This window comes from Chenopodium quinoa, unplaced genomic scaffold (assembly GCF_001683475.1).
Source record: "Chenopodium quinoa cultivar QQ74 unplaced genomic scaffold, ASM168347v1, whole genome shotgun sequence".
NCBI lineage: Eukaryota > Viridiplantae > Streptophyta > Magnoliopsida > Caryophyllales > Amaranthaceae > Chenopodium > Chenopodium quinoa.
This window is the reverse complement of record NW_018742329.1, coordinates 5347685-5373243: the sequence shown is the minus strand read 5'-3', so window position 1 is coordinate 5373243 and position 25559 is coordinate 5347685. Positions and strand designations below refer to the sequence as shown.

The 25559-nt window shown below is 33.4% G+C and overlaps 2 protein-coding genes across 3 annotated transcripts; both read right to left on the bottom strand.

The window, feature by feature from the left end:
* Nucleotides 1-1195: 1195 nt before the first annotated feature.
* Nucleotides 1196-15187, bottom strand: LOC110690808 (glutamate receptor 2.7-like). Its single transcript, XM_021867697.1, has 7 exons — nt 14876-15187; nt 11604-12016; nt 10989-11344; nt 10337-10877; nt 9428-9746; nt 8629-9026; nt 1196-1780 (listed from the first exon to the last, which is right to left on the bottom strand). Exons 1-7 carry the CDS (start codon nt 15135-15137, stop codon nt 1367-1369), a joined length of 2703 nt encoding a protein of 900 aa, XP_021723389.1. The 5' UTR covers nt 15138-15187; the 3' UTR covers nt 1196-1366.
* Nucleotides 15188-15884: 697 nt separating this feature from the next.
* Nucleotides 15885-24055, bottom strand: LOC110689150 (alpha,alpha-trehalose-phosphate synthase [UDP-forming] 1-like). 2 transcript variants are annotated; one of them, XM_021865884.1, is made up of 18 exons: nt 23696-24055; nt 23358-23455; nt 22838-23214; nt 22253-22367; nt 21784-21885; nt 20598-20748; nt 19772-19860; nt 19131-19179; nt 18783-18883; nt 18477-18664; nt 18243-18366; nt 17638-17808; nt 17433-17555; nt 17251-17338; nt 17040-17170; nt 16829-16927; nt 16316-16354; nt 15885-16195 (listed from the first exon to the last, which is right to left on the bottom strand). In XM_021865884.1, exons 1-18 carry the CDS (start codon nt 24042-24044, stop codon nt 16025-16027), a joined length of 2565 nt encoding a protein of 854 aa, XP_021721576.1. In that variant the 5' UTR covers nt 24045-24055; the 3' UTR covers nt 15885-16024. The 2 variants fall into 2 exon arrangements, with proteins under 2 accessions (XP_021721576.1, XP_021721570.1); XM_021865878.1 differs by having other exon boundaries at nt 15885-16354.
* Nucleotides 24056-25559: the final 1504 nt, after the last annotated feature.

Genomic DNA, 25559 nt, shown 5'->3' with positions numbered 1-25559 from the left:
CATAGTACTCGGAATATAATCCGAGCAAAAACTGTTGGAGACGATCTCCATCACGCCGATCAGCATGCTGTCGGCCTACACTACATGTACACTTTCCACAAGTGCAAGCAATTAAAGGTTCCAATTTATCAAGTTCATCCCACAACACTGCCAATTTGCTATAATACACAGCCACGGTCATGTTCTTTGTTTGCTCACAACGATTAATATCCGATTTTAATTGTTGTATTCTTGGACCATTAACTAAGCAAAATCGTTCATGTAAATCATCCCACAATTGCTTAGCATTATCATATTGAGAAAACATTGATTTTTACCTCGGGGTCGATGGTGTTCATGAGCCAAGAAACGAGCATACAATGAATTGTAACCCAATCATCCTTTGTGCACGGTGGTGAGAAGGTGGTGATTGTACCATCAAGAAAACCAAACTTCCTCCGGGAAGACAAAGAAATCCATACAGCGTGAGACCACTCATGAAAATTGTCAAGTTTTAAACGTTGTGAGGTAATGTAATCCCCTGGCCGATCTTGCGGTCCAAGGTAAAACGGTGAATTAGGTTCAATTTTGGTTGGAGGCAATGGAGGCGTTCCATCTTCTCCTGGCATTGTCGATCTCACGAAAAAGAAAAAAAAAATTTAACCTTGCTCCGATACCATATAGAACTGTATAAACTCACGGCTTAACCTTCATTAATTAGGGCAAAACATATATATACAACTCTTATTCCTAGTGTTACCTTAATTAGGTTACTAGAAATAAGGAAACAATATAAAAGATAGAAACAAATATATCTACCCAAAATATATCCTCAATATATCTAGATATGTATATGTGATAACAGAATTTTGGGTACGACGACTCAACTCATATGGGGCCCGATTTCTTAGAGCAATTTTGGTAAGTGTAACGTGGGGAAAAAAATAACAGGTAAAGTGTTTGAACACCTATTACTTTTTTTGGGGATAGAAAGAGAGAATATCAAAATGTAGGGAAAAAAATATTCCAAAGGATCTTTTAAAAACATCAAGTGTCACGTGCGTGATGGTCAACACCGAAAAAGTAAAGTCAATTACCATATTCCGACGTTAAGGTTCCTCCTCACAACAAAAGTGACTTATAATATAGACTTTTTCACCACTTTAAACATATAATAATGTCTTTTTCGCAACAAATTGAAGATATAAATCCCTTTTTAACAAATATTCCTTAAAAAAAATGAAGGAACTACATATGAGCAATATACAGCGTTAAAATATTGCATATTCGAAAGAGTTTCAATTCAAATCACTAACAACGATAATGTTGTCATATATATTCAATAGTAAACATGCGTTACATAGAAAGGTGTTTATGTATTTAATTACTAAGTAGTACGGGTAGGAATTTCCAGCGTCTGAGCATCCCAATCATCTGTCTCCGTAGTAGGTGTAATCTGAGAATTTCTGTGATTTCCTCCATGGTAAAATTGTACAAACTTAAACATCCAAATGATCCAATGTCCAATGCTTCTATCACTCGATGAAATTGCAATGGCTGCTCGATATCTCCGGATCATATAAGCTACCGAAGACAATAAACATACGAAAGAAATTACACCATATATGATATAAAGTGCGAGAAAATCCTTTGGATTTAATCTCTCAACAACATTTGAGGAAGCTGGACACTCAGAATTGGAAAACCATTTGTCTTCCAATACTTTTAGCACTCCATTCTCTGATAATTTTAGTATAGCCTTCGATACATCATCTACTATTGGAGAGCCTTTTTGAAAGACCTGTATAAATATGGAATTATATATATAAGAATAAATTAAAAAAAATAATCAAAAAGCTAGGGTTAAAGATCTAATGTTTATACATGAACACAAACATGTTGAAAGAAGCTAAGTAATAATAATTAACATTCCCCTAAAAAAGGGAAAAAAAAAATATTACACGTAAAACTTACTTTGACATGTACACGATTTATCTTGAGTCTTTCAATGATTTTGATGAATTAGTAATAAAATGTTACGTTCTCTATAATTTATTTAACTTTTCATGGAATTTAGTTGATGACATTCAACCTTATCTATGTATCCTTTTCAACATTTACGCATTTTATCATCACATGATTATGAGATAATTAATTTAGAATTTAATAAAGTAATAATGATTGATAGAGTACAAATTTAGAGATAAAATCAATTGTTAATTGTTATTGTACTTTGTTTTCTGTAAAAAAAAAAAAAAAAAAAAAGTTGTAAAGACAGTGATTTGTAAATAAAGACTCCGGAGTAGTAGTTAGCAAGTTAAAATTGATGTTGATTTTTAATTTTAATAATGCATGATGAATAACTTAATAATTAATACTACATTTTAGATTTGGCAGCTTATATGCAACCTTGATTAGGTCTATGTACATCCTTTTAAAATGACACATTGTTCATTCAAGCATACAATTGTTGACTTCTAAGTAAGTCTGGGGGCATTTGGAGTTCTTGGTACCTCAATCGTTTACATTGTAGGACCAAGAATCTTGTCCTCTTATATTTTGACCACAACTCTAAAGTCTCCTTTTTTTCCCTTCTATCTTAAGGTTACTTTGTAACATTCGAGATAACAACATTTTTAGTTAGGGCTTATATATTGCAGAATATTATTTATCATCAACCAATTGACTTATCCAAAAACTTTTCATAAGATCATTGCATGCAAGACTTGCTCCTAAAGACCGAAACCTATTTGAAGAGATTCTTTAATTAAGAAAAAAAAATAGGGTAAGAAATGCGTAACTCGTTGATGATTCGTGGTTATATTTTCTACGTGTATTATTAAACAGGCATTATATACACTATTTTTAAATGTATAAAAACCGAATTTTACATGTTAATGGTTTGTAATTAGTCATTATTAGTATTATTACGTTTATTATTTTATCATTATTAGTTAGTTGCTCCAACTAACTGATGTATATATATAATGTAACCTGTAATAATGATTAATGTAGATTCATTTCCTCATTTTTCTTCTGATAATAGAATCTCTCTGATTTCTATTTTCTCTCTTCTTATACATTTCTATAGGTATCAGAGCCGAATCTCAATCGAGATTAGGGTTCTTCATTTTTCTTTGATTGATTTCTCAATCATCTCTGTTTTTCCGCTGATTTGTTCGATTGCGAAGATTTCTTGCGATTGCGATTTGCATGCGATTGCGAAATTTTCTTGCGAATCTTGAACATATGTTTTCTCTTTGCAATTATTGATTGCGATTCTGTAATCAATTTTTGAGCTAATTTCTTCTCGATTGCGATTGTTCTTCGGAATCTTGAGAATCTTGAGCTGTTTTAATGGCGGTTGCTACTGATAATGGTAATGGTGCTTCATCTAAGGTGAACTCATATGCTCTTTCTGGAGGTAATCTTGATCCTCTTTTTATCGCGAATTCTGATAGTCCTACTGCTTCGTTAGTTTCTGTTCTGTTTTCTGGTCATAATTTCATAAGATGGAGTCGTAGTGTTAAGCGTGCTTTGATTGCGAAGAATAAGGATGGTTTCATTACTGGTGTTCTGGTGAAACCTGATGAGAATCATAAGGATTTCTCTCGGTGGAAGAGAGCTGATTATATGGTGGTTAGCTAGATCTTAAGTTCTATGACTGCTGAAATTGCTGATGATTTTGCATATATTGAGTTTGCTGTTAAGTTGTGGAATGAATTACAGGAACGATTTGGTCAATCTAATTGACCTTTGATCTATCAATTGACGCTTTAAAACAAGAAAATCTGACTATTATTGCTTATTATGGCAAAATTAAGAAACTATGGGATGAATTGCAATGTCTGAAGGCTTTTCCTGTATGTACTTGTGGTGCTCTTGCATCCTGTACTTGTCAGTTTCTAAAGAACTTGCGAATCTTGAAGCTGAAGACAAGTTAATGAAGTTTTTGCTAAGATTGAACAGTGGATTTGATTCTACTATTACTAATATCTTGGCTATGGATCCTCTTCCTACAATTAATAAAGCATTTTCTATTGCTCAACAAATTGAGAAACAAAAGGAAGTGAGTGGTAATACTGAGCATATTACTGAGAGTAGTGTTATGGCTGCTCAGATATTTTCAGAGGAATTTTGCTAATAATTTTGCTAATCAGAGAAATTTCTCCAAGGGAAATAACACTCAGAATTTCATGAAGGATTGGAGGAAGGAGAAATATGACAGGAAATGTGATCATTGTAAAGGCAAGGGTCATACTATTGATTCATGTTTCGAGTTGCATGGGAATCCTGAGTGGTATAACACTCTCAAGGCTTCTAAACCTGCTGGTCTTGGTTAGAAGATAGCTGCTAATGTCAATACAGATCATATACAGGATGATCCTTTGTCTTCTTTGTCTGAAGAGAATGGTACTTCTGCAATTTCTGGAGTGGATTCTGATATGCTGAGTTTAATATGTCAAGAAGTCATGAAGACTATGAAGGGTAAGCAGAATAGTAAGGGAGCTGGAATGTCATGTGCTAATTTTGCAGGTACTGATACTTATTCCCTAAACTGTTCTGTTAATACTGGAAGTAGTTGTTTGTGGATAATTGATTCTGGTGCTTGTGATCATATGATCTATGATAGATCCTTGTTTGTGAATGAGAAGAAACTTGGTAGACCTGTTAGGGTTTGTTTGCCTGATGGATCTTTTAAGTATGTTGATTTGGTTGGATCAGTTTGTTTGAGTGATAAACTGATATTGCATGATGTTATGCTGGTTGAAGGTTTTAAGCATAATTTGTTATCAATTGGAAAATTGCTAGATCAGACTGGTGTTAAGGTTTTCTTTACTAGGAATGGTTGCTGTTTTCAGGTTCTTTCTAGTGAAGAAGTGATTGGACATGGATTGAGGCAGAATGGTCTGTATTACTTCTCAACTGATGAGGTAATAAATGTTGCTGATAATAATGCAATTTTAGGTTGTAATAATGTTGATAATAATACTAGTGCAGGGCATGGATTTTCTTTGTTAGATAAAACTAGTACTAGTATGAGTAATAAGGGCAGAAATGGAGTTGGAATTGATTTGTTACATGCTAGATTAGGGCATGTATCTTTATCAAAAATGAAACATGTTTCTGGAATTGATTGTTCTGGTATCAATGAATACAATTGTGAAGTTTGTGTATATTCAAAGCATCATAAACTGCCTTTTCCTGCAAGTGATAGTAGAGCTACTGCAGTTTTTGATTTGATACACATTGACTTGTGGGGACCTTATAGGGTAAAGGCTATTAATGGAGCTTCTTACTTCTTGACTGTGGTAGATGATCATAGTAGGGTCACTTGGACTTTTCTTTTTCATAATAAAATGCAAGTTCAGAAAACAGAAGTAGTAAAAGAAGCTTGTCTTGATATGTTTGTTGTAAATGGTATTGTGCATCAGAAAAGTGTTCCTAAAGTCCCTCAAAAGAATGGGAGGGTTGAGAGGAAACATAGACATTTGTTAGAGGTGTCTAGGGCTCTAAGGTTTCATGCTAATTTTCCCAAGAAGTTTTGGGGTGACTGTCTTTTGTCTGCTACACACTTGATTAATAAACTTCCATCTAAGGTTTTAGATTGGAAAACTCCTTATGAAATTCTTTTTCATAAGCTTCCTGATTACAGTGAATTGAGAGTAGTTGGTTGTTTATGTTATGCATATAATTCATGTGCAAACAGAGACAAATTTGATCCTAGAGCCAGAAAATGTGTTTTTATTGGCTATCCTTTTGGTCAAAAAGCATTCAAAATGTATGACCTTGAATCTCATACATGTTTTGTTTCTAGGGATGTGATCTTCTTTGAAAACACATTTCCTTTTCATTCAAAATCTCAAAAATTTTCTATTTGTCCTGTTCCACCTCAAATTGTCAATTTTGGTTCAGAATTTGAACTTATGGATTCTGTACCTAATCAATCTTCTTCTCTTATTTCTGATACTTTTTCTCCTATTTTTCACAATTCTTCTTCTTCTACTTCCTCACAAAATATTCATTTTGAACATCATAATCCTATTTTAGCAGATTCTGCTAATTCTGCTCTTTCTAATTCTGAACATGTGTCTGCTCACTCTCATATTCCTACTGTTGTTCCTATTGAACAAGATAATTTGAGACGTTCTTCTAGACCTGTAAAACCCTCAAGCAAGTATCAAGATTTTGAGACTACTTACATTCCTCATAGAGATGTTACCTCTGAGTATTCAGAGTCATTTGCTGTAAATTCTTGTAAAATCATTGAGCCTGGTAGTTATAAACAGTCCAAAAATGATCCTAATTGGGTAGCTGCTATGACTAAAGAATTAAAGGCCCTTGAGGATAATGATACTTGGGATCTAATTGTTCTTCCTGCTCGTAAAAGAGAAATTGGCTCTAAATGGGTGTACAAATTGAAGTTGAATCCAAATGGCTCTATTGAAAGATATAAAGCAAGATTAGTTGCAATTGGTTATCAGCAGATTGAGGGACATGATTTCAACCAAACTTTCTCTCCAGTTGCCAAGTTAGCTACTGTCAGAATAGTGATTGCTCTTGCTGCTATCAAGAATTGGCCTTTATGTCAATTAGATGTTAATAATGCATTCTTGCATGGTTTTCTTGATAAGGAGGTGTATATGTTGCCTCCTGCTGGTTATAGTAAACCTAAACCTGGAGAAGTGTGTAAACTGAAGAGATCTATATATGGTCTTAAGCAAGCTTCAAGACAATGGAACAAGGAGCTTAGTAAACTTTTGAAATCCTTGGGTTTTGTTCAATCTATGCAAGACTATTCAATGTTTACAAGACAGAAAGAGGGAGAGTTATTGGTTATTTTGGTGTTTGTTGATGATATGCTTCTTACGGGTACTTCAGTTGCTCAGATTGATGAAGTGAAGACAGCTCTTGATGTTGCTTTTACAATTAAAGATCTTGGAGATCTTAAGTATTTTCTGGGAATAGAAATTTCTAGAACCTCAAATGGGATATTTCTTTCTCAAAAGAAATATATTAGAGACATCCTCACAGATGCAGGCATGGAAGAGTGTATATCTGTTGCTACTCCTATGTCTACTGGATTAAAGTTGTTTCTTGAAGATGGTGATTTACTGTCAGAACCTGATACATACAAAAGACTGGTTGGTAGATTGTTGTACTTAGGGATAACAAGGCCTGACTTATCCTATGCAGTTCAACATCTAAGTCAATTTATGCATGCTCCAAGAATAACTCATCTTAGAGCTGCATTACATGTGATTAAGTATTTGAAAGGAACTGTAGATTCAGGTCTATGGTATTCTGCAAATTCTACCTTGGATCTGCAAGGTTACAGTGATGCAGATTGGGGAGGTTGTCAGTTTAGCAGTAGATCACTAAGTGCTTATGCTATATTTCTAGGATCAAATCTGGTATCCTGGAAGACAAAGAAGCAGAGATCTGTCAGTAAATCTTCTACTGAATCAGAGTATAGAAGCATGCCTGTGACTTCTAGTGAACTTGAATGGGTTTATGGGCTACTTGAAGATTTACAAGTGAAGATTCAGTTACCTATCACTCTCTATTGTGATAATACTTCAGCTGAACATCTTGCTCAAAATCCCATGTTTCATGAAAAGACAAAGCATTTGAAAAGGGATATGCATTATGTTAGAGAGCTTGTTGAATCTGGTTTCTTACAGACAGTTCATGTATCTTCAGATCAACAGCTTGCAGATGTTCTCACAAAGCCTCTGGCTTCAGCACAGCACAGTTTGTTATGTTCCAAGCTTGGACTGTTGGGTAACTGTCCAGCTTGAAGGGGGTGTATTAGTATTATTACATTTATTATTTTATCATTATTAGTTAGTTGCTCCAACTAACTGATGTATATATATAATGTAGCCTGTACTAATGATTACTGTAGATTCATTTCCTCATTTTTCTTCTGATAATAGAATCTCTCTGATTTCTATTTTCTCTCTTCTTATACATTTCTATAGTCATAATGTACCATGACTTATAATGTATGAAAATTTGTCTGCAAGGGACATATATGTTTACTATTTTATCGAGAAGTACCTTATATGTTTAAAATGGTCTAAAGGACATTATAAGTTAATTTTGTTATTTAGGGGCAGTACCATGACTTATAATGTATGAAAATTTGTCTGCAAGGGACATATGTTCACTATTTTATCGAGAAGTACCTTATATATTTAAAGTGGTTTAAAAGGACATTATAAGTTAATTTTGTTATTTAGGGGGACTTTGACATCAGAATCCGGTAATAATTGACTTTTTTCTCCGTGTTCACCTTATGTGACCTTAAAAAATGACCCTTTTTTCTTTATTTTCCATGATTTCCCTCAAATTCCCTTATTTTGATTTGTGTCATGCCACTTGGAGATTAGAAGAGAGAGGAGGAATTGGAGGGAAATCGTGGAAAAAAAAAGGGGGTCATTTTTTAAGGTCACGTGAGAGGTCAACGTCGGAGAAAAAAGTTAATTATTGCCGGATTCCAGCCTCAAGATCCCTCCAAATAGCAAAATAGTGAACATATTTGTTCCTTCCAGACAAATTTTCCTATAATATATGACAACCAGCTATAAAAAATGACTCGAAGAACATAAAGAGTATTAGCAATAAGTTTTCGTAGAAACTTACAAAGCCTTGTGCACCAAATCCAAAGGTGTGTTCGGTGCTAGTGAAGCTTTTGCAATATTGGTTGACGAGGAGTTTCTTGTATGGAAGCTCGAGAAAGGCAGCAACAATTGTATTATTGTCGAATAACTCTTGATAGTCATATTGGCTGCTAACATTCTTTATATTTTGTGGGTTGAATTTCTGCACATTTACTAAGTAATCCCACACTGAGCCCCCATCACAACCTACTTTGGAGTTTGTTTTTTTCAGCCATTCAACATTTCTCACCTTAATTGGCTCTAACAATGGAACCGTGAGCATTGCTGTTAGGCTTGCCGTATAGCTTGATGTCATTACAAACACCACACACATCCATACTGCCACCAGTGGGCGTGTTAAATTGCTCTGTATGTTCTCCCCTACAAAAGGAAAATTATTATTACTCTCGATAATTATGTCCCACTTAACTAGTACGCATATCTAAATTGAATTGAGAATAACCAGGATGATTAACTGCATACAGTCCCTAACAAATAGCCAGGATACCGGGGTGAGAATCGATCCCAATATCGCATGGAACCAGGAAGGAATCTCTAACCACTTGAGCTATCCTTCACTCTCAGGTCAGTTGGAATTAACATATCATAGTAGTAATATATACTTCAATTCTTGGATTAGTTTCCTTACAAACAAATCTTCACAGCTTCCATTTGTTTTAATCTGGATACCCCTATTCTAAACAATACTCCATATTTATGATGATAAATGAAAATAAATATTTTGAGAACAGCTACTAGTATAGCCTTATATAAACACTTACTTTGGGCAAAGAAAATGGAGCTGGAAGTGTACCAAAGTGCAGTATTTAGTTGGTTAGTCAAGCTCCCTTCAAAGTCTGAATTTTTGGCAATTTGACTCTCGATCAACCACACACCAAACATGGTATACAACAAGGTGCAAAGAGTAACTAACCACAACTTCCAACTGAAAGGCTTTATCAACATTTTTGCCTTATGAGAGTCCTTGGATTTCAAAGGCACTATCATTGACAACCCAGATTTGGTGTAAGGTTGAGTAAACTCCACAAAATTTGACCTATTTGCCAATATTGTTATGTCACCAACTGCTGCATCATATGTCTGCCATCATGATAAATTATAACCAATTAATATCGAATTGAAGGATATTGACGCCATGAGACATAAAATCATATTAATGTGCACGTCTTAACATGTACTTATTTTACAAATGTGTGATTAAAGATATTAATGGTTACAGAAAAGCATTGACAAATGTGTGTAATGAAACAAGTCTATAAGAATAGAGTAAGGACTTGTTCTGTTCAATATGTTTCAAATTCTTAATAGTAATATCACATCATATTTGACCAAATCAGAAACATTCGGATCGGATTAGATCAGAACTTTTAATTATCATTTACTTATTGCTAAGTATCGTTAATTGTATATTAAATAAAATTATGTAAGTTACATATTTGAAAAGTACATGATGAGGCGAATGTAACAAGATCCAATTTGATAATGTTTCTCTTTATAAATTAGTAGTAAAATGCAGTCAAAGTTTAATCTAATTAATAAATCATGTCATAGCAAACCGGACCAGATAATCAAAATTCAAATAAGATCAAATCAGACCAGATCAAAACTTATTAAAATCACATCAAATTGCTTTATTTTAGTTGAAGAAAACAAGTTCGAAGTATACCTACCTTGTCATGGACGCGGTAAATTAATTCGTCGTAGGTGCCATTAAAAACTTCAAACTCATAAGGAAGACCATAACTTTCTTCCACAATCTTGACTACTTCAAGAAACACGTCAATGCAAAAGCCTGTGTAAGTAGTCTTGTTTTTATTCAAAGTTTCCACCATGACGAATTTGTCAAAAGGTGGATTACCAGGAATTCCAATCTTTAAGGGCTTCATTGTACTTGGCATCGTGTAACCTATTGGAACATTATGTTTAATATCTCCTGGCCAATTTACTATTCCGTTTAGCATTTTATTTAAAATCTCACTACTATTTTCTTTGTGATCTTCCTCTCTTAATTTCTCAACAAAACCAATTTTCGGGGACCAAAAATCGAGTTCTTTGTAGCTCTTTCCAACAACATTTACTATCCTATACAGAATAACATCTTCATCCAATGCTCCATTTTTTATCGAAATTTTGCCACTTGATCCGGTGAATTTACTAGACAAAATTTCATGCATTAACGCGTGTGATATATTGTAGTCCTGACGTTTTTTCCTGTTATATTCACACAAACATGTCATGGTAATGTTGCACCCTTACTACACCTATAAATATTGGACAAATATATTGAAATTTTAACAAAAAAAGAGAGAGATATTTACGTACCTCTCAAATGCATATCCAATGGTTGTGATGGCATCATATGCTCGTAAAGCATGAATTCCAGGATGAAAGTTTTGTTCATTTGGATATTTTGCTATCATTTTCAATAAAAATGCACGACTAAAATCCATGAAATCTTGACTATTGTCATCATAATAAGTCTTGATCCCAAGTGTGCCTTCCATGTAAGATCTTGTAGAAGAATTAAGAGCGTCGAGTAGGCTTGCAATTCTATCTGTAACAATCCACGCCGTCTCTCTTCCCATTAGCCCCATATTATTGGCTTCTTTAAACAGCTGAATCGCCATTGGCAAGGAAGAGTCAAGGACTACAAACACACGCGATTGCATGCTAAATACCTACACAAGAAAATCAATATAGAAAGTGTTACTAATAAATAACGGTTACTACATTAATGTAATAGGGGTTACTTATATTGAGCAGGTTATCCGATCAGTATTATAAGGGTTACTTGGTCAGTGTTATAGAGGTTGTTTCGTTTATTTTATGAGCAACCACATGGTCTGACCTAACATACACAAAATGAGTTGTACCAAACGAATTCTTAAATGTGACAATTTTAATTTTGTTACGTTGAAGGTTACATTAATTACGTACCTTAGCTAGCTCCTCGATCAGTTCCTTTGAATAGGGCACAGAACCAACAGGAGGCAAGGCTAAAAGATGTTCAATCTCTGATCCAACTCCTTGAAGCTCTTTAGAGAAGAGATCCAACATTGAAGATATTGTACTAAGATCTTCACCATCTTCATATACCGCGATTACCTTCTTCCATCCAAAATTTTGAACCAACATCGCAGTACAATTAATTTGCAGTGAATAATCGTTGGTTAGTTGCACCAAGAAAGAGTGTTTTTCCACTTGTGACGACGATCTTAAAGAAGCTGCTGCGAGAGAAAGAACTGGCACTTGATATTGATTCGCGATTTCTTCCATCAATGCCACTTCCTCGGAGTTTTCTGTCCCGGTGATTATTGCCTCAATTTTCTTTTCTTTGATTAACTCAATTGCTGTTTTTCAATAACATGTCAAAACAAATAAAAGCACCAAGTTTTGTAAGAACATTTTCATCATAATATGCATAAACATATATACATTTAGGTTAAATTTAGATGTAAGTATCCAATTCCATAGTAGATAAGAATGCAGTCGTTCTAATGGTCATTGATGTGTTACTACATGTGGGCTATGTTTAATAAGGTGGGTTCGATCATGAATACTAATTTAATTAAGTTGTATATATTACAAACTAAGCTACAAGAGATTTTTTAAGTTTGCCACAAAGAGTGAGTGATGATAATCGATCCCAATATCTATTGGAATCAAGTCAAAAGCTCTAACACTCTTTTACACTTGGGGGTATTATAAGCAAATTAGTGTATTATTGCCCGATCAATGCATGATGGTTAGACTTTCAACTTAATTATTGTTGATCATGAGTTCAAACAATATAATACGACATATTTCTAATGTTTGAGAAAGGTGCCAGTAGCATATATAATTTCTTAGAAACATCTTATAAGTTTTAATTATAGATTGGCCTAACCCTTAGAAAATGAACTTTTTTTTTTTCGTGTTGTGGATTCATCATTCTAGTGGATACAATGCGAAGTCACTTGACCCCCGCAAGTATAAGCGACAAAATTGGAAAGACCAAGAATAAAAACACCAAAGCCAGAAAGTTATCGATGTTATTCTCGTGGTCCTTCGTATGATAAGTTTTTCTTGTTTTTTTAAATTATGTAATTTAGGATCTTTGATTGTTGTGCGCTAGGACTAGTCAATTATAGAATCAATCTTCATCCATATTCAATTGTGGTTTTACGGCCTTTAGCAAGACAACTCTTTTATAATCAACTTGAAAGTTTAATGTCCCTTCAAAAAAAAAAAAAAAAAAAAAAAAAAAAAAAATAATAATAATAATAATAAAACCCTTGAAAGTTTAATAAGGAGTAGTTTGTTATGTTTTAAAAAATGTAAAAATTAACATGGACACTTGAAGTATTTAAAAATTAGGAAAATTTGTCTGAAAAGGACTAATATATTCACTATTTTGTCTGGAAGGACCTTTTATGTTGAAAGTTGTCTAAAAGGATCTTATAAGTATGTTTTGTTGTTTATAAGGACCTTGACATCAGAATCCGACGTTTAACTTTGATTCTCCGGTATTGAACCCCCACGGGCATCTCACGTGACATTAAAAAAATTACCCTCTCCCTTTTTTTCCCCTTTTCCCTCCAACCCTAGCCTTCAAAAGACTAGCAAAGTCAAACGCCAGATTCCAATGTTAAGGGGAAAAAAAGGGAGATGGTATTTTTTTTTAATTTCATGTGACATGCACGTGGGGAGTCAATGACCGAGAATCAAAGTCAAATGCCGAATTCTGATGTTAAGGTCCTTCCAAACAACAAAACATTCTTATAAGGTCCTTTTAGGAAACTTTCAGCATATAAGGTCCTTCTAAACAAAATAGTGAACATATAAGTCCCTTCAAGACAAATTTTCCAAAAAATTATAACCTAACAATAAAGAGTAATTTGATTAATTTGCTCCTTGGACATAGCACTAGAGTTAATATGATAGGGTTATAAGGTTATTAGTTTATATCTATCACATCTATATTTTTAAATACAATGTACTCCCTCTATTCCTGTTTTTTGGCCCCATTTGATTTGAAGTCAACTCACTAGTTGTTAGAAGAAAAAAAAAAAGGCATCGGTTAAAAATGACTTATAGACACCAGTTTTGTTAATTAGATAATAACCGATTTAAAACATAGTATTAAGATAAAATATATTGTGCAATTATGATAATTGTTTCTAACAAAGTACCATAAGAACAATATAAAGAGTTAGGGCTTCTTCACATTTACTTAATTTCAATTTAGTTTAGTTCAGTTTAGTTCAGTTCCAATCAGTTCAGTTCAGTTCTTAATTTCCCTCTCTCATAAAATATTCATTTTAGCTCAGTTAAGCTCATATCAGTGCAGTTCAACTCCAATCATTTTAGTTCAATTCAATTCAGTTCAACTCCAATCGGTTCAGTTTAGTAAATGTGAACAGGCCCTTAGGCCCCGTTCACTTCACCTTATTTTTGTTGAAATGAAATTATTTTTACTTAACTTAAATGAAATTATTTTTACTGGAACTTAAATTAATGTTGTTGAACTTAAATTATTTTTACTGAATTGAAATCATATATGCTAAACTGAAAGTATTTTTACTGAATTTCTATTATATTTCTTCTTTAAGTTTACTGATTTTTATTGAACTGGAATTATTTTTACTGAACTGAACTTATATATTTGCTGAATTGAACTTAAATTAATTTTACTGAACTGTAACTATTTTTACTGCATATTATTTTTGTTAGGTGAAGTGAACAGGGCCTTACATTTATTCAGGTCATCATAGTAAGAAAACTTTCAACAGCCAAAAAATGTAAATTCCACATAAACATTATTTGGTTTTTTTTTCCTTCGGATTGTAGTGAGCCTCATAGAAACCAATCAATACTGATAAATTGTTTAGGGCTCAAAACTTGAATTGTTCTCATTGATCTCAAATCATATACTACCTCCATTTCTTATTATGTGCAACAAAAGAATATTTTATATCTCACAAATAGTACCCCTTTGTTGCACATAATAAGAAAGGAGGTAATAAATAAAGTACATAGCTTCCTAATATCACAATATATTCTAAATATTATCTTGAGTCAATTAAGCCTATAATTAAGGAAACTAATATATATGATAATAAGGAATAATAGTCACCTAATCTTTCCTAACAAATACATATATCTAGCTAAAAGAAGAAAAGTCAAGTTTTAGACATTCCCCTTAATTTTGGATTGGAAAAAAAATTTACCAGAATAGGCTGTTTGAAGAGGATTGCTCCTACTAGAGTTTCGAAAATGCAACTCCACCTTGTTATTCGGAGACTTGTTGAAATCCTCAGCTGCAATCTCTATTCCAACCGTTTGCTCCTTCCCGGTTCGAGCATTCGGATCAACGAACACGCCTATATTCATTACCATCAAGGTGTTTCCGTCATTAGCAGCAACGATACATCTATGTAAGATAACTAGGAATCCTATAACAACCCATATACTTGCATCATTCAAACCCATTTTTTAAACTTTTTTTTATATATATATTTTGAGTCTTTTTTCTGTTTAAGATAAAGAGAAGAAGCGAGTGTATATGATTCCAGAAGGGTGACACATGAATCTAGTCAAGACGTATGTTAAATTTAAATATGAAGAATAGTCTGTATAGATGGTATAAGCCACATAATAAAAAAATATGTAAAGAAGAAAATACCAATTTTTATTTATATTAGAATAATTCTACAAGACTATACTAAGTGTTTTTCCAAGATAGTTCCTGGAAATAGTTGAGCAAGTACAAGCAAAAAGAAGAGTAAGATTGGGTCTTAATTAATTTGGAGGATGTTAATAAGAAATGTCAAATAAATGATTTTGGAGAACCATTCTCTTCATTGTTAATTCGATTATGGTACAAATCTTTTGTGTTATTTCCTAAAAAGAACTCGCACAATTTGATTATTGATCCGAATTACCTTTATTTTCCTACCCGTAGGCAAAAATGCATGTTTACTACTTTGTAGCACCTTGACCGTGCCCTTTAATAATAGTCACAGAGACGTGATATTTAATTTACTACCAAATCTATCAAGAATGTTACTAATGTCGCGATTTGGAACCAGAGATAAAGAACAACACCAAGAAAATCATATCGTTGGACATGCTACACTAATTAAAATTATGGTGTCAATTTGTAACATTGACCAGAAAATGAAGGACCTAAAGAAATGACAACCAAAATTAGCAAATGAACTTTATTGCTTGAGATGATTATGAAATGCTGCACTGAACCCATTATTGTTCTAACTATCAATTATGAAATCGCATAAGAATGCAACCATTCCCTAAGTTATTATTCTTTATTTATCTAATTCTCACTTCTCTGGTCCTAAGACTCCTAAGTTATGCAGTCATTCACATAATGGTGGTAAGACCTCAGCGAGCCCCTCTAGCAGCGAAACAACATCTTTAGACGACTCCAGAACATACCGGGCTCTTGAGTGCTTTCTCCCGACAGTACAAGGAAAGTAGTTCTCTCTTTTGATATCTAGTACAGTTGTGCTCTCATATGTCACCACACTCTCCACGGTTGAGCACGTTGCAATTCGGCAATGAGCACCAGCACTATCTGATTTAACTGATGATTTTAATCCATTTCCTGCAACTGCTGCCTTAGATTTTGATAATTCTAAAGGCTGAACTGGAGGTTCTGGCTCGAAAAATGAATAGAGGTCTTCGTCCTGATAGACAATTGATGACAATAGTTAGTAACTTGGAAATTTTCCCATCATAGGTAGAAAGAAGTGCTCTGTCACTATTTTTACTCTTATTTCTTAAGCCATTTTGTCAGAAAAAAAAGTTTGTCAGAAGAATTTCCACTGATTTACATTCATTTTTATTGGTTAACAGATTTTAACAGAATGACATGCTTGGACCTACATTCATGCCATACAGAGATATCATGATCTATATGAAATACATTCTAGTTTCTCGCAATCTTCCTTATGACCCTCTAAACTCAATGATTGATTTAAACAAGACAATCAATGATATTAGCTATGAAGTACATAAAACACACATTCAGAACTGTCAGTAGTGTTAAAAATTACAGTAACCTAGTAGAAAATGACAACAATTAAGATGATTTTACTCTTAATATCTTACGTAACCTATGTGTGAAGAAGAATGTATAAGGTCCTGTCCAAAGAACATACCTTCCCAAGAAAATGCCCTATGCAAAGGACATAATTTATTGGTTTATCCATGACTGTACTGTAAGCTATTTCCGTTAGTATACGATCTATTGCTGTACCCTGTATTCAACAAGAGTTTTAAGTACAACACACAGAAGTTAAATGAAGCACACTCAGATAAACAACATTCAAAACTCGAGAGCAATCCATATTAGCCAAAATAAAATGTAACCTTTGTTAATCCAACTGCTCGGACCTCTACAGACTGTGCGCCCTGATAAACATCAACAGAAGAACTGCAAACTGGACCCGTCCAAAGATGCAACAACAAGTCCTTTGCTTGGAGCCTTGCAAATTTAGAATCTATTACAGAGAAGAAATAGACAAATTAGTAACACTTCGAATCACTAATATGTCATAATCCTTAACAAGTTACTCCATACCTGCATATTTGTAATTCCATAGAAGTGAGGTTTCACGTTCCTCAATAAATGAATGAGGAGTCCTCTTTGTAAAATAATCAAAAACATGCTGAAAAGGGACAGATGACCCAAAGTTACTCCACAGCCAGAGATACAAGATACAATATTTGTACTTTGTAATACATACGATTTTTCAGTAATACCTTAATGCTGTCAACCCATTCCATACCCGAGAATTCTGGCATCGTTGTTCTCCAACTACCTGATGTATGTCGCAAATATATACCATTTTCAGCAGCTAGCCACATGCTGTAGCCATCAAATACCTAAAACAGAATTAACTTGTGCTTGACACTTTGGCAGGATATTAGGATACAGCTATCACAGATCAGAGAGGAGAATACATACTTTGTCTAGGACATCTCTCTTGCTTCCACTGAGCACGATAATAGTTGTCTGACGGTCACTGCATATCCTTCTCAGTGGCTCTTGCAGGTTCGGATTCAAGGTAGAACCCAAGTCTATAATCTTACCACTTTCTATTGGACTTTCGACTGATGACAAAGTTGCATTGAATCCCTATAATTAAACAAGGGTAAAGGGTCATAAAGAAGCTATTTAAATGTTGACATTTATGCAAGAATTGAATGGGATGCAAAAGATAACATAGTTATCAAAGGCAATGTCAGACAAAGGTAACTAGAAAAAATTCCGTTATATTTCATATTATCTTCACAGGACTCCTTTTGCTGCTCGATTTGTTGATATACTTAAATTGAAATTTGCCCTATTTGTGAGTAGTGCAAGTACAAAAAGGTAATTGAACAAACAGTGCTAATTCTTTATAAAGAATGTTAGGAGTTATCAAGCCTTAGGTGTTTGTGTTCATGTGTCTAGTTACATTTTCCATTTATAATGTTCTGGCCCACCTATGTAGGAACCATCTAAAGTGCGCAGGGAAATTTCTCAGGATCAAGAAAATTGGTGGATGACCTGGGTGAAGAGTGACATACCAGAACCAGCAGTCGGTTATCAGATTGCAAAAACTGCTCGATTGCCTCATTAACTGGAAGTAATGGCTGTGTCCATGCTTGTGTTGTACGTAATTGAGCTTCAACAACAGTTTCATTGAGCTCCCTAATCATAAACCATGGTAACCAAAACATGTTTCAAAAAACAGTTTATTTGATCAATAACATCAATATAGAAGCAGCATACGATTTCATGTGATGCAATCCATCACATACCTTACAAACATCGTGGCCCACTCTTGGGCAGTATGAATTGTTACATGCTCAAAGTTAAGTTTGTGCCTCATTTTTCTTTCTTCACTCGGCATATTCAATGTATAAGCAATTGCAGAAGAAACGTCTGTAATATTCCAGGGGTTTACTAAGATGGCTCCCGCCCCCAGAGACTGTGCTGCACCTGCAAACTGAGTGGCTTGAAAGATTAGTAACACACTTTTTCATTTCAAAAAATAATGGATTTTTATATTTCTATGCCATCTAAAATCATTTAAACCAAAATTGAAAATGTTGATCTTACTTTACCTCACTAAGTATGAGAACACCTTGTTTTGAAGCTTGGCAAGCCACAAACTCGTAACTCACTAAATTCATCCCATCCCTCAAAGATGTGACAAGTGCAATGTCTAAAACAAAAGTAAACAAAATAAGTAAATACACATCAGCTAAAAACAACTAGGTCAATGATAAATCATTGCACAACAACATTAATTATAAGCTGGTTGAGAAATATACCATATTAACATTTGGAGAAATCAGATGTAATAATTCTATGATAGGTTACTAAATTACACGTTTAAAAACCAAGAAAACATGTTGCAAATAGAAAAAAAAAAGTTATAGAAATTAATAATCAAAGATAAGAATAGGTACCTGTAATAGAATATAGAGCACATAATGCTTGGAAGTCGAGAGAACGATCCTGCAGAAAGTAGACAATAAAATACTCAAATGTGTGCAGACATACAATAATGTAAATAATGTACAAAAATGTTTTTTTTAAAAACAGGGATACTTGGCCATTATCCCATATTTACAAACTCCTGTCCTAATTCAAATACTAATTATGCATGATTGAACTTATTGCTCTTGAAAAGTTCCACTTGTTAATAAAAATTAAGCTAGCTTCATCATATGTCAGGAATCAGGTTCAGGTTAAACTGGTAAAAACCAACTTTAGAGAACACAGAAAATATAAAACTACAGAGTACAGTTACTAGGTGATCAACGTGTAACAATAGTAACTAGGGGATAAGTTTAATTATTACAAAAGGGCATACAAGCTACTTCAAAGTTACTATCATGTTATTACAGTCCATTCCTCGATGCTTAATACTCAGTAGTTCATATTCTTGATGAACATGCTACTTCAAAGTCCAATTATAATTTATATGTTGTTTGCTATGTAAAGTCTGATAATTTTAAGATGGAACGGGATTGGAATTTAGAATTCATTGGACTCAATTATCATGCATGCATAATAAACAACTTGGAAGCTTTTAGAAAGAACAAACCAAATAAATTATAGGGACAGAGGAAAGTGTTCCGAATCTGCCATTGACGCGCCCAACAATTTCATGTACATGGCGTCTAAGATTCTGATCTGCAAAATAAGAAGCAATTACCTTATATCAGATATCTAAAGTTTACTTTGTCAACTACAGTTCTGTTAATCCCAACTTGCACAACAATGTACTTCATATCATTCAGAATAACATTAAAGAAAAAGACATTTGACAGACAGTGTCTTTCCACCCGGAAAATACATATGAGTGGCAATTGGATAGTAAATAAAATCACAAACATTGCAACTACAAATTTAAATGCTTATGTAAAGCTAGGAAAAACAATCTTGCATCGCTACAAAATGCAGTCGACTTTCATGGAAGCTAGTCAATAGAATGACTAAAATCTTACAACACTTGCAGTTCTGGCAACTTCTACTTATCTATCTTAATAAACTAAACTATAACAATGGACCACAGAGACACCATTATTATACAAAGAAGTGTTTTTCCTTTGTATGTTTTCCGTTTATGCGCTTAAATTTCATCAATGTTACAGTTGTTCATATTCTAGACTTCCACATCCGCTAGTGCACATATAACCTCATTATGGGGAGGAAAAATGAAGTTGAAAGGCTCTGAGAAAAAAGTAGGATTTGGGAGCTACTAGTGTAACCAACTCATTGATAGGTGTAAAACTGTAAATGATCCCAAGTGTAAAATGGCTCCCATACTGATATAGGGTAGTGGCATGAAATTTGCATCTAACAGTAAATAGAAGCAGATTGAACTAAGTAGCTAGAAAAAAGAAACACAAGAAAAACACTTGGCATACATTCAGGAACATCAGTTCTTGTTGGCACAGCAATTTGCAGCAGGACAACTTTGTCAGACCAATCTGGATTGTCTTCAAGGAACTTTTCAAAGGCAAGTATTTTTTGAGGGATTCCTTTGATCATGTCTAGGCGATCAACACCTAATATTATCTGTCATAATATTGAATATGCATTTAAATTAGGTAACAAGTAGTTGTCCATCAATCAGAAAGGCTTATAGAAAAAATGCACATAAAAAATGTATTAGGAGAAATACAAGTCCAAGTGACGTTTCTTCTTCAAAATCCATCACTTACTTGCAATGATGTTAAATAATGATTGTTCCGACTAAAAATGAAAGTAATCAATAGCATATTATAATATTACCCAAGAACAAATTATCAAAGGCCTCAAATTGATGGGAAAATAATTCAAAGAGAATCTGGAGAGAAAGGTCAAAAACTTCTTAAAAGAATTTGTCTGATTGGACTTTGAGTAGTGAACTTCAAACACAATGGATGTTAAAACTTAAAACTAAATAAAACAGATTGAGCAACCAAAGATGTTGGAGTTCCAATGTATCTACTCCCATAAATCATGTGAAGTTGCTTAAATGATACACAACCCATTTAAAATGGTCTGCAAACATTCCAAATAGTGAAATAGAAGAAGATATTTCCATGGACTAGAGTCACTAGACCTCAAAAAATTACGAATATAACTTACCATCAATATAAAAATACAGAGGTCATACAGACAATTGATACTTAAAACAGGCTCTTTTGGATTTAGATTCATTTCTATAAGATACCAAGTTCACTTTTTATCTTGCTTCCAATGCAACTAACATACATCGAGGATTGAATGGCATGAGGCATCCACATGTTAGAACATCATAGTAGCTCTCTAATGCAAAGTTCACAAATCATTTGATAGAAGTTGATTGAATAATTAATTGGAACAAATGTGCTGTAATCATTTACAAAATGACAGTATTCTGCCACAGGTGGCAGTCGTGGCACCAACTCATGGTCTGCTAGATGGGTTCAGAGACAAATATCAATGCAAGAGTTAGATCCTATGAACAGTTAACAGGGAGTCCAGGAAGTGTCATATTAAGCCATATACTTGCATCAACTCCAATTGTGCATGTCAGGCATTGTCAAATATCATAGTCATAGAAAACCAAGAATAAATAAGGCTTACCTTTCTTTCAGCAAACCTTTCCCTTAAATTTGTCAAGTATTCTTGCACCTTTGGAAGTGTAAGTGTTCGAATAAATCGGTTTGCATCTATCCCTATAGGAAACTGCATAAGAAATGTAAAGAGGATAGGGGCATATCAGAATGGTTGCTGTCAAACATATATTGTAAAATGTTAACAGTATATGAGAGCATATCCTGATCTGTATAGTCTATTATACTAATGCTTGGAAGCTAGAATGTTTCCTGAACTCCTAATAATCACATACTCAGATAACAGCTTACAAGTAGCTTAGCAAAGATTATAAATACATCTCAATGAACCTGCAATTACTTAAACTTTCATCAATTATTATTATTATTATTTTCTTTTTCTTTTTTTTTTTTTTTTTGTTGTCCCTCATCAACTTCACCTTTCATTAGGTACTATGCTAATCAATGTAAACAATAACAAAATGATGCAATTGTCATACCGTTGCCACTTTGGTAAGTTTTCCCCTATCTTCCACTCCTTCAGGAGTACCTTCCAGTCCCAGAATCCTATTACAAGCGCTGACAAAATGCCTTGCGTAGTCATATGTATGAAAGCTACAAGGTAAAACTCACCAATTAGTAACTCCAAAACACGAAAACTTAAAACTAAAAACACTATATCATGACAGAATTTACATAGCACAGATGTCTAGCACGTAGCTGCAGAGGATGCTCACTACCTATAGCTGTGGACAGCTTTTACCTGGCCAGATCCAATTTGCAGAACAGATTTGATTGTTATATTTTTTTAATTTGAAAAACTTAAAAAAAGTAAAACCTATTAAGCTATATAGAAAAATCTATACACTTGAATTCCAAACCGGCATGTATGACTATAACTATAAGAAATTCTAGGATGTAATGCCAAACATAGAAGTCTTCTATTTAACTTCTATAGCACTATTTTAATGGATAGGAAAGTAGTTACATAGAAAAAACAGAAGAAAAAAAAAACATCCAAATTATGCAACCAATAATAAATTGAGTGTAGCATATCTGATAGTATAGTAGACCAAAAGCATTACCCAATGATATCAGCTGCAAGAACAGATTTCAGCAATTCTGATCGAGTTGGCAAGGTACGTTGTATTTCTGAAGACGGAAATGGTGTGTGCAGAAACCAACCAACTTTCATTTTACTGTTGTATTGTTTTAGATATTGTGGAAGAAGCATTAGATGATAATCATGGCACCAAACAATATCACCCTCTTTGTAATGCTTGGTCACAGCTTCAGCAAATAACAAATTTGCCCTCTTATACACATCATAATGAGACTCAGAGGTATAGGTTTCATCCTGAGGAAGACCGAGATAATGTAACAAAGGCCACAAGATTTTGTTGCAATAGCCATTGTAATACTGGTTAACAGTTTCCTTATCAAGAAAAACCGGTATACATTTCTGTGACAATCAAAACAAAAACACAATGAGATAAATGTAGGACACGTTATATTAGAGCTAATCAACACAAGCTATCCATTTTGTTACAAGTTTCAGGAGCTAATTAAAAGTAAAACTACAAACAAATTTAGAACTGTCAAAACCTTTTCAGCCATGGCTTTTGTAAGTGATTCCTGTCCAGCTTTATCCGGTACATCTACCCCAGCCCATCCAATCCATTTAGCCTCAAAATCTTTCAAACCTGCAAAAACAACACAGTAATTTACTAAGCATCCTCTCTCTCTAATGCAATTCAGAATGATCATAAAGATGTACTGATGAAGCAACAATATACACTTAATAAATGACAGCCTTGAGCTTACAATTGGATGAATTTAAGCAGACAAAAGAACCAAATACACTCAAAATCTTCAAATGGAATTACAATCACGACAATTATTTAAATCAATGAGCCATAAACAGCATATAATTTGAGACTCACCAAGAAGTACACTGACAAGGCCTCCCACACTAATCTCTAACTTCCACTCATTGTTCTGCATCTTTGTAGCTGAAACCGGAAGCCTATTAGCTACAACCAGCAATCTTTGTTTGCCGGACTGTTTATCTTCTTCTTGACCTCCTTCACCCCACATTGTGCCCCCAAAATTCATTTCTGGGCATTCTGGCTGATCTTTCTCATAAGTCGAAACACAATTGTCACCGTCGTATAGCATCTCACCCCCATAATGATCTGCTACATCATCAACTTCATTTCTACCACCTCCATTATTTTGGTGATGAAATAAATTAAATTGTTTCACTTCTTTTTCATTCAAAGTTCTTCCCATAGCAATCTACACCAAATGTTAGGCTGCATTGTCAAAATGAACCATTATCAGACCAAAATTAGTCGAACCAGAATCAGTCCTCACAACCTACATATTATTTCTCTAGATCAGAACAATCACAATGTTGCATTTGCACATGTTACACTATCAACGCGACTATTAACCACACATTTTAACCAAATTCGATAAGCCTAATACATGTGACAAAATTAAAACATGTATGATGATGCGATGCAATATAATATGATCATCAAAGTAACAAGAATTAATGTAGTAACACATAATGTAAAAATGCAGTATGAACAATTTTATCAACTAAGATTGGTGACAGTGTATAACTGATTGAATAAACCCTAAAAAGAAGACTTTAAAGATTAAAATAAGGGTTTAATGCACTGAACTAAACCTCGAAACAATTAACAAAAAAAATTACGAAATTACTGTAAAAAATCCAAATTAAACAGGGGAGATTAAAAATAACCAGAATTCGATCATACATCACAAAACCAACCTAAAACACTGACTTAAATACTAAACCCTGATTACATATTACATATTACAAATTCAAGCATGAATTTGATAGAAAACGAGCAAATTAAAAGAGTTCAAAATTTAAATTAAGGTCTCACCGGAATTTTAAAGCAGAAATATGAGTTATTCCCAAAATATTTTTGTTTGAGAAATTAAGTTGAGTGTAAAATCAAATATATATAGAGGGGCAAAAGATTTGATAGAGAAAAATCTTTCCTTGGAAAAAGAGTTGGGTTATGTTTATGTCTCGTATACTGTTACATATATGTATCTTGTTCCTTAGAAAATTACAACGCAATAAGAGATATTCAAAGGTTTTTGCCATGCAAATAATCCAAATGTGGTTATTTAGTTAGATTTTTAATTTCGTTAACTAAACATTAATACGTATAGAATAAATCATATAAATATATATATGGGTTAATTAACAAGATTTTAATTTTAAGTTTCTATTGATACAATGATACTTCATATACTCGTATTATATATGGGTCGTAAATCATCGTGTAAGATACACAATATATTATACGGTTATACACTTATACCTTCTCCATTTTAACATATTTCGAATTTGTACATATTTCATATCGTAATTAGGATAAACTAGGTTAGAATCCGTGTGATGCACGTTTTCTATAAAACCTATTTTTAATTTGTACATTTTAAAAATAAATCGCTATTATACATGAATATAAATAAAAACTAGAACAAGTCCGTGCGATGCACGGTTTGTTTAAATTTTTTAAATAATTTTTTTAATATATATATTTATGTACTAAAATTTGTTATATATTTAGATTAAATTCCTGTTATGAAAAGATAATATTTTATATTTAATTAATTTATACAGGGAAATTTTATTCGCCAATTTTTCTTACGTGTCATTTAAATTATTTAATTCTAAAATAAATTTATAATCTCGTATTTAATTGGCGACCATTAAAATTTATTATCCTACATGGCGCGTTGAAAAAAATTAAATCC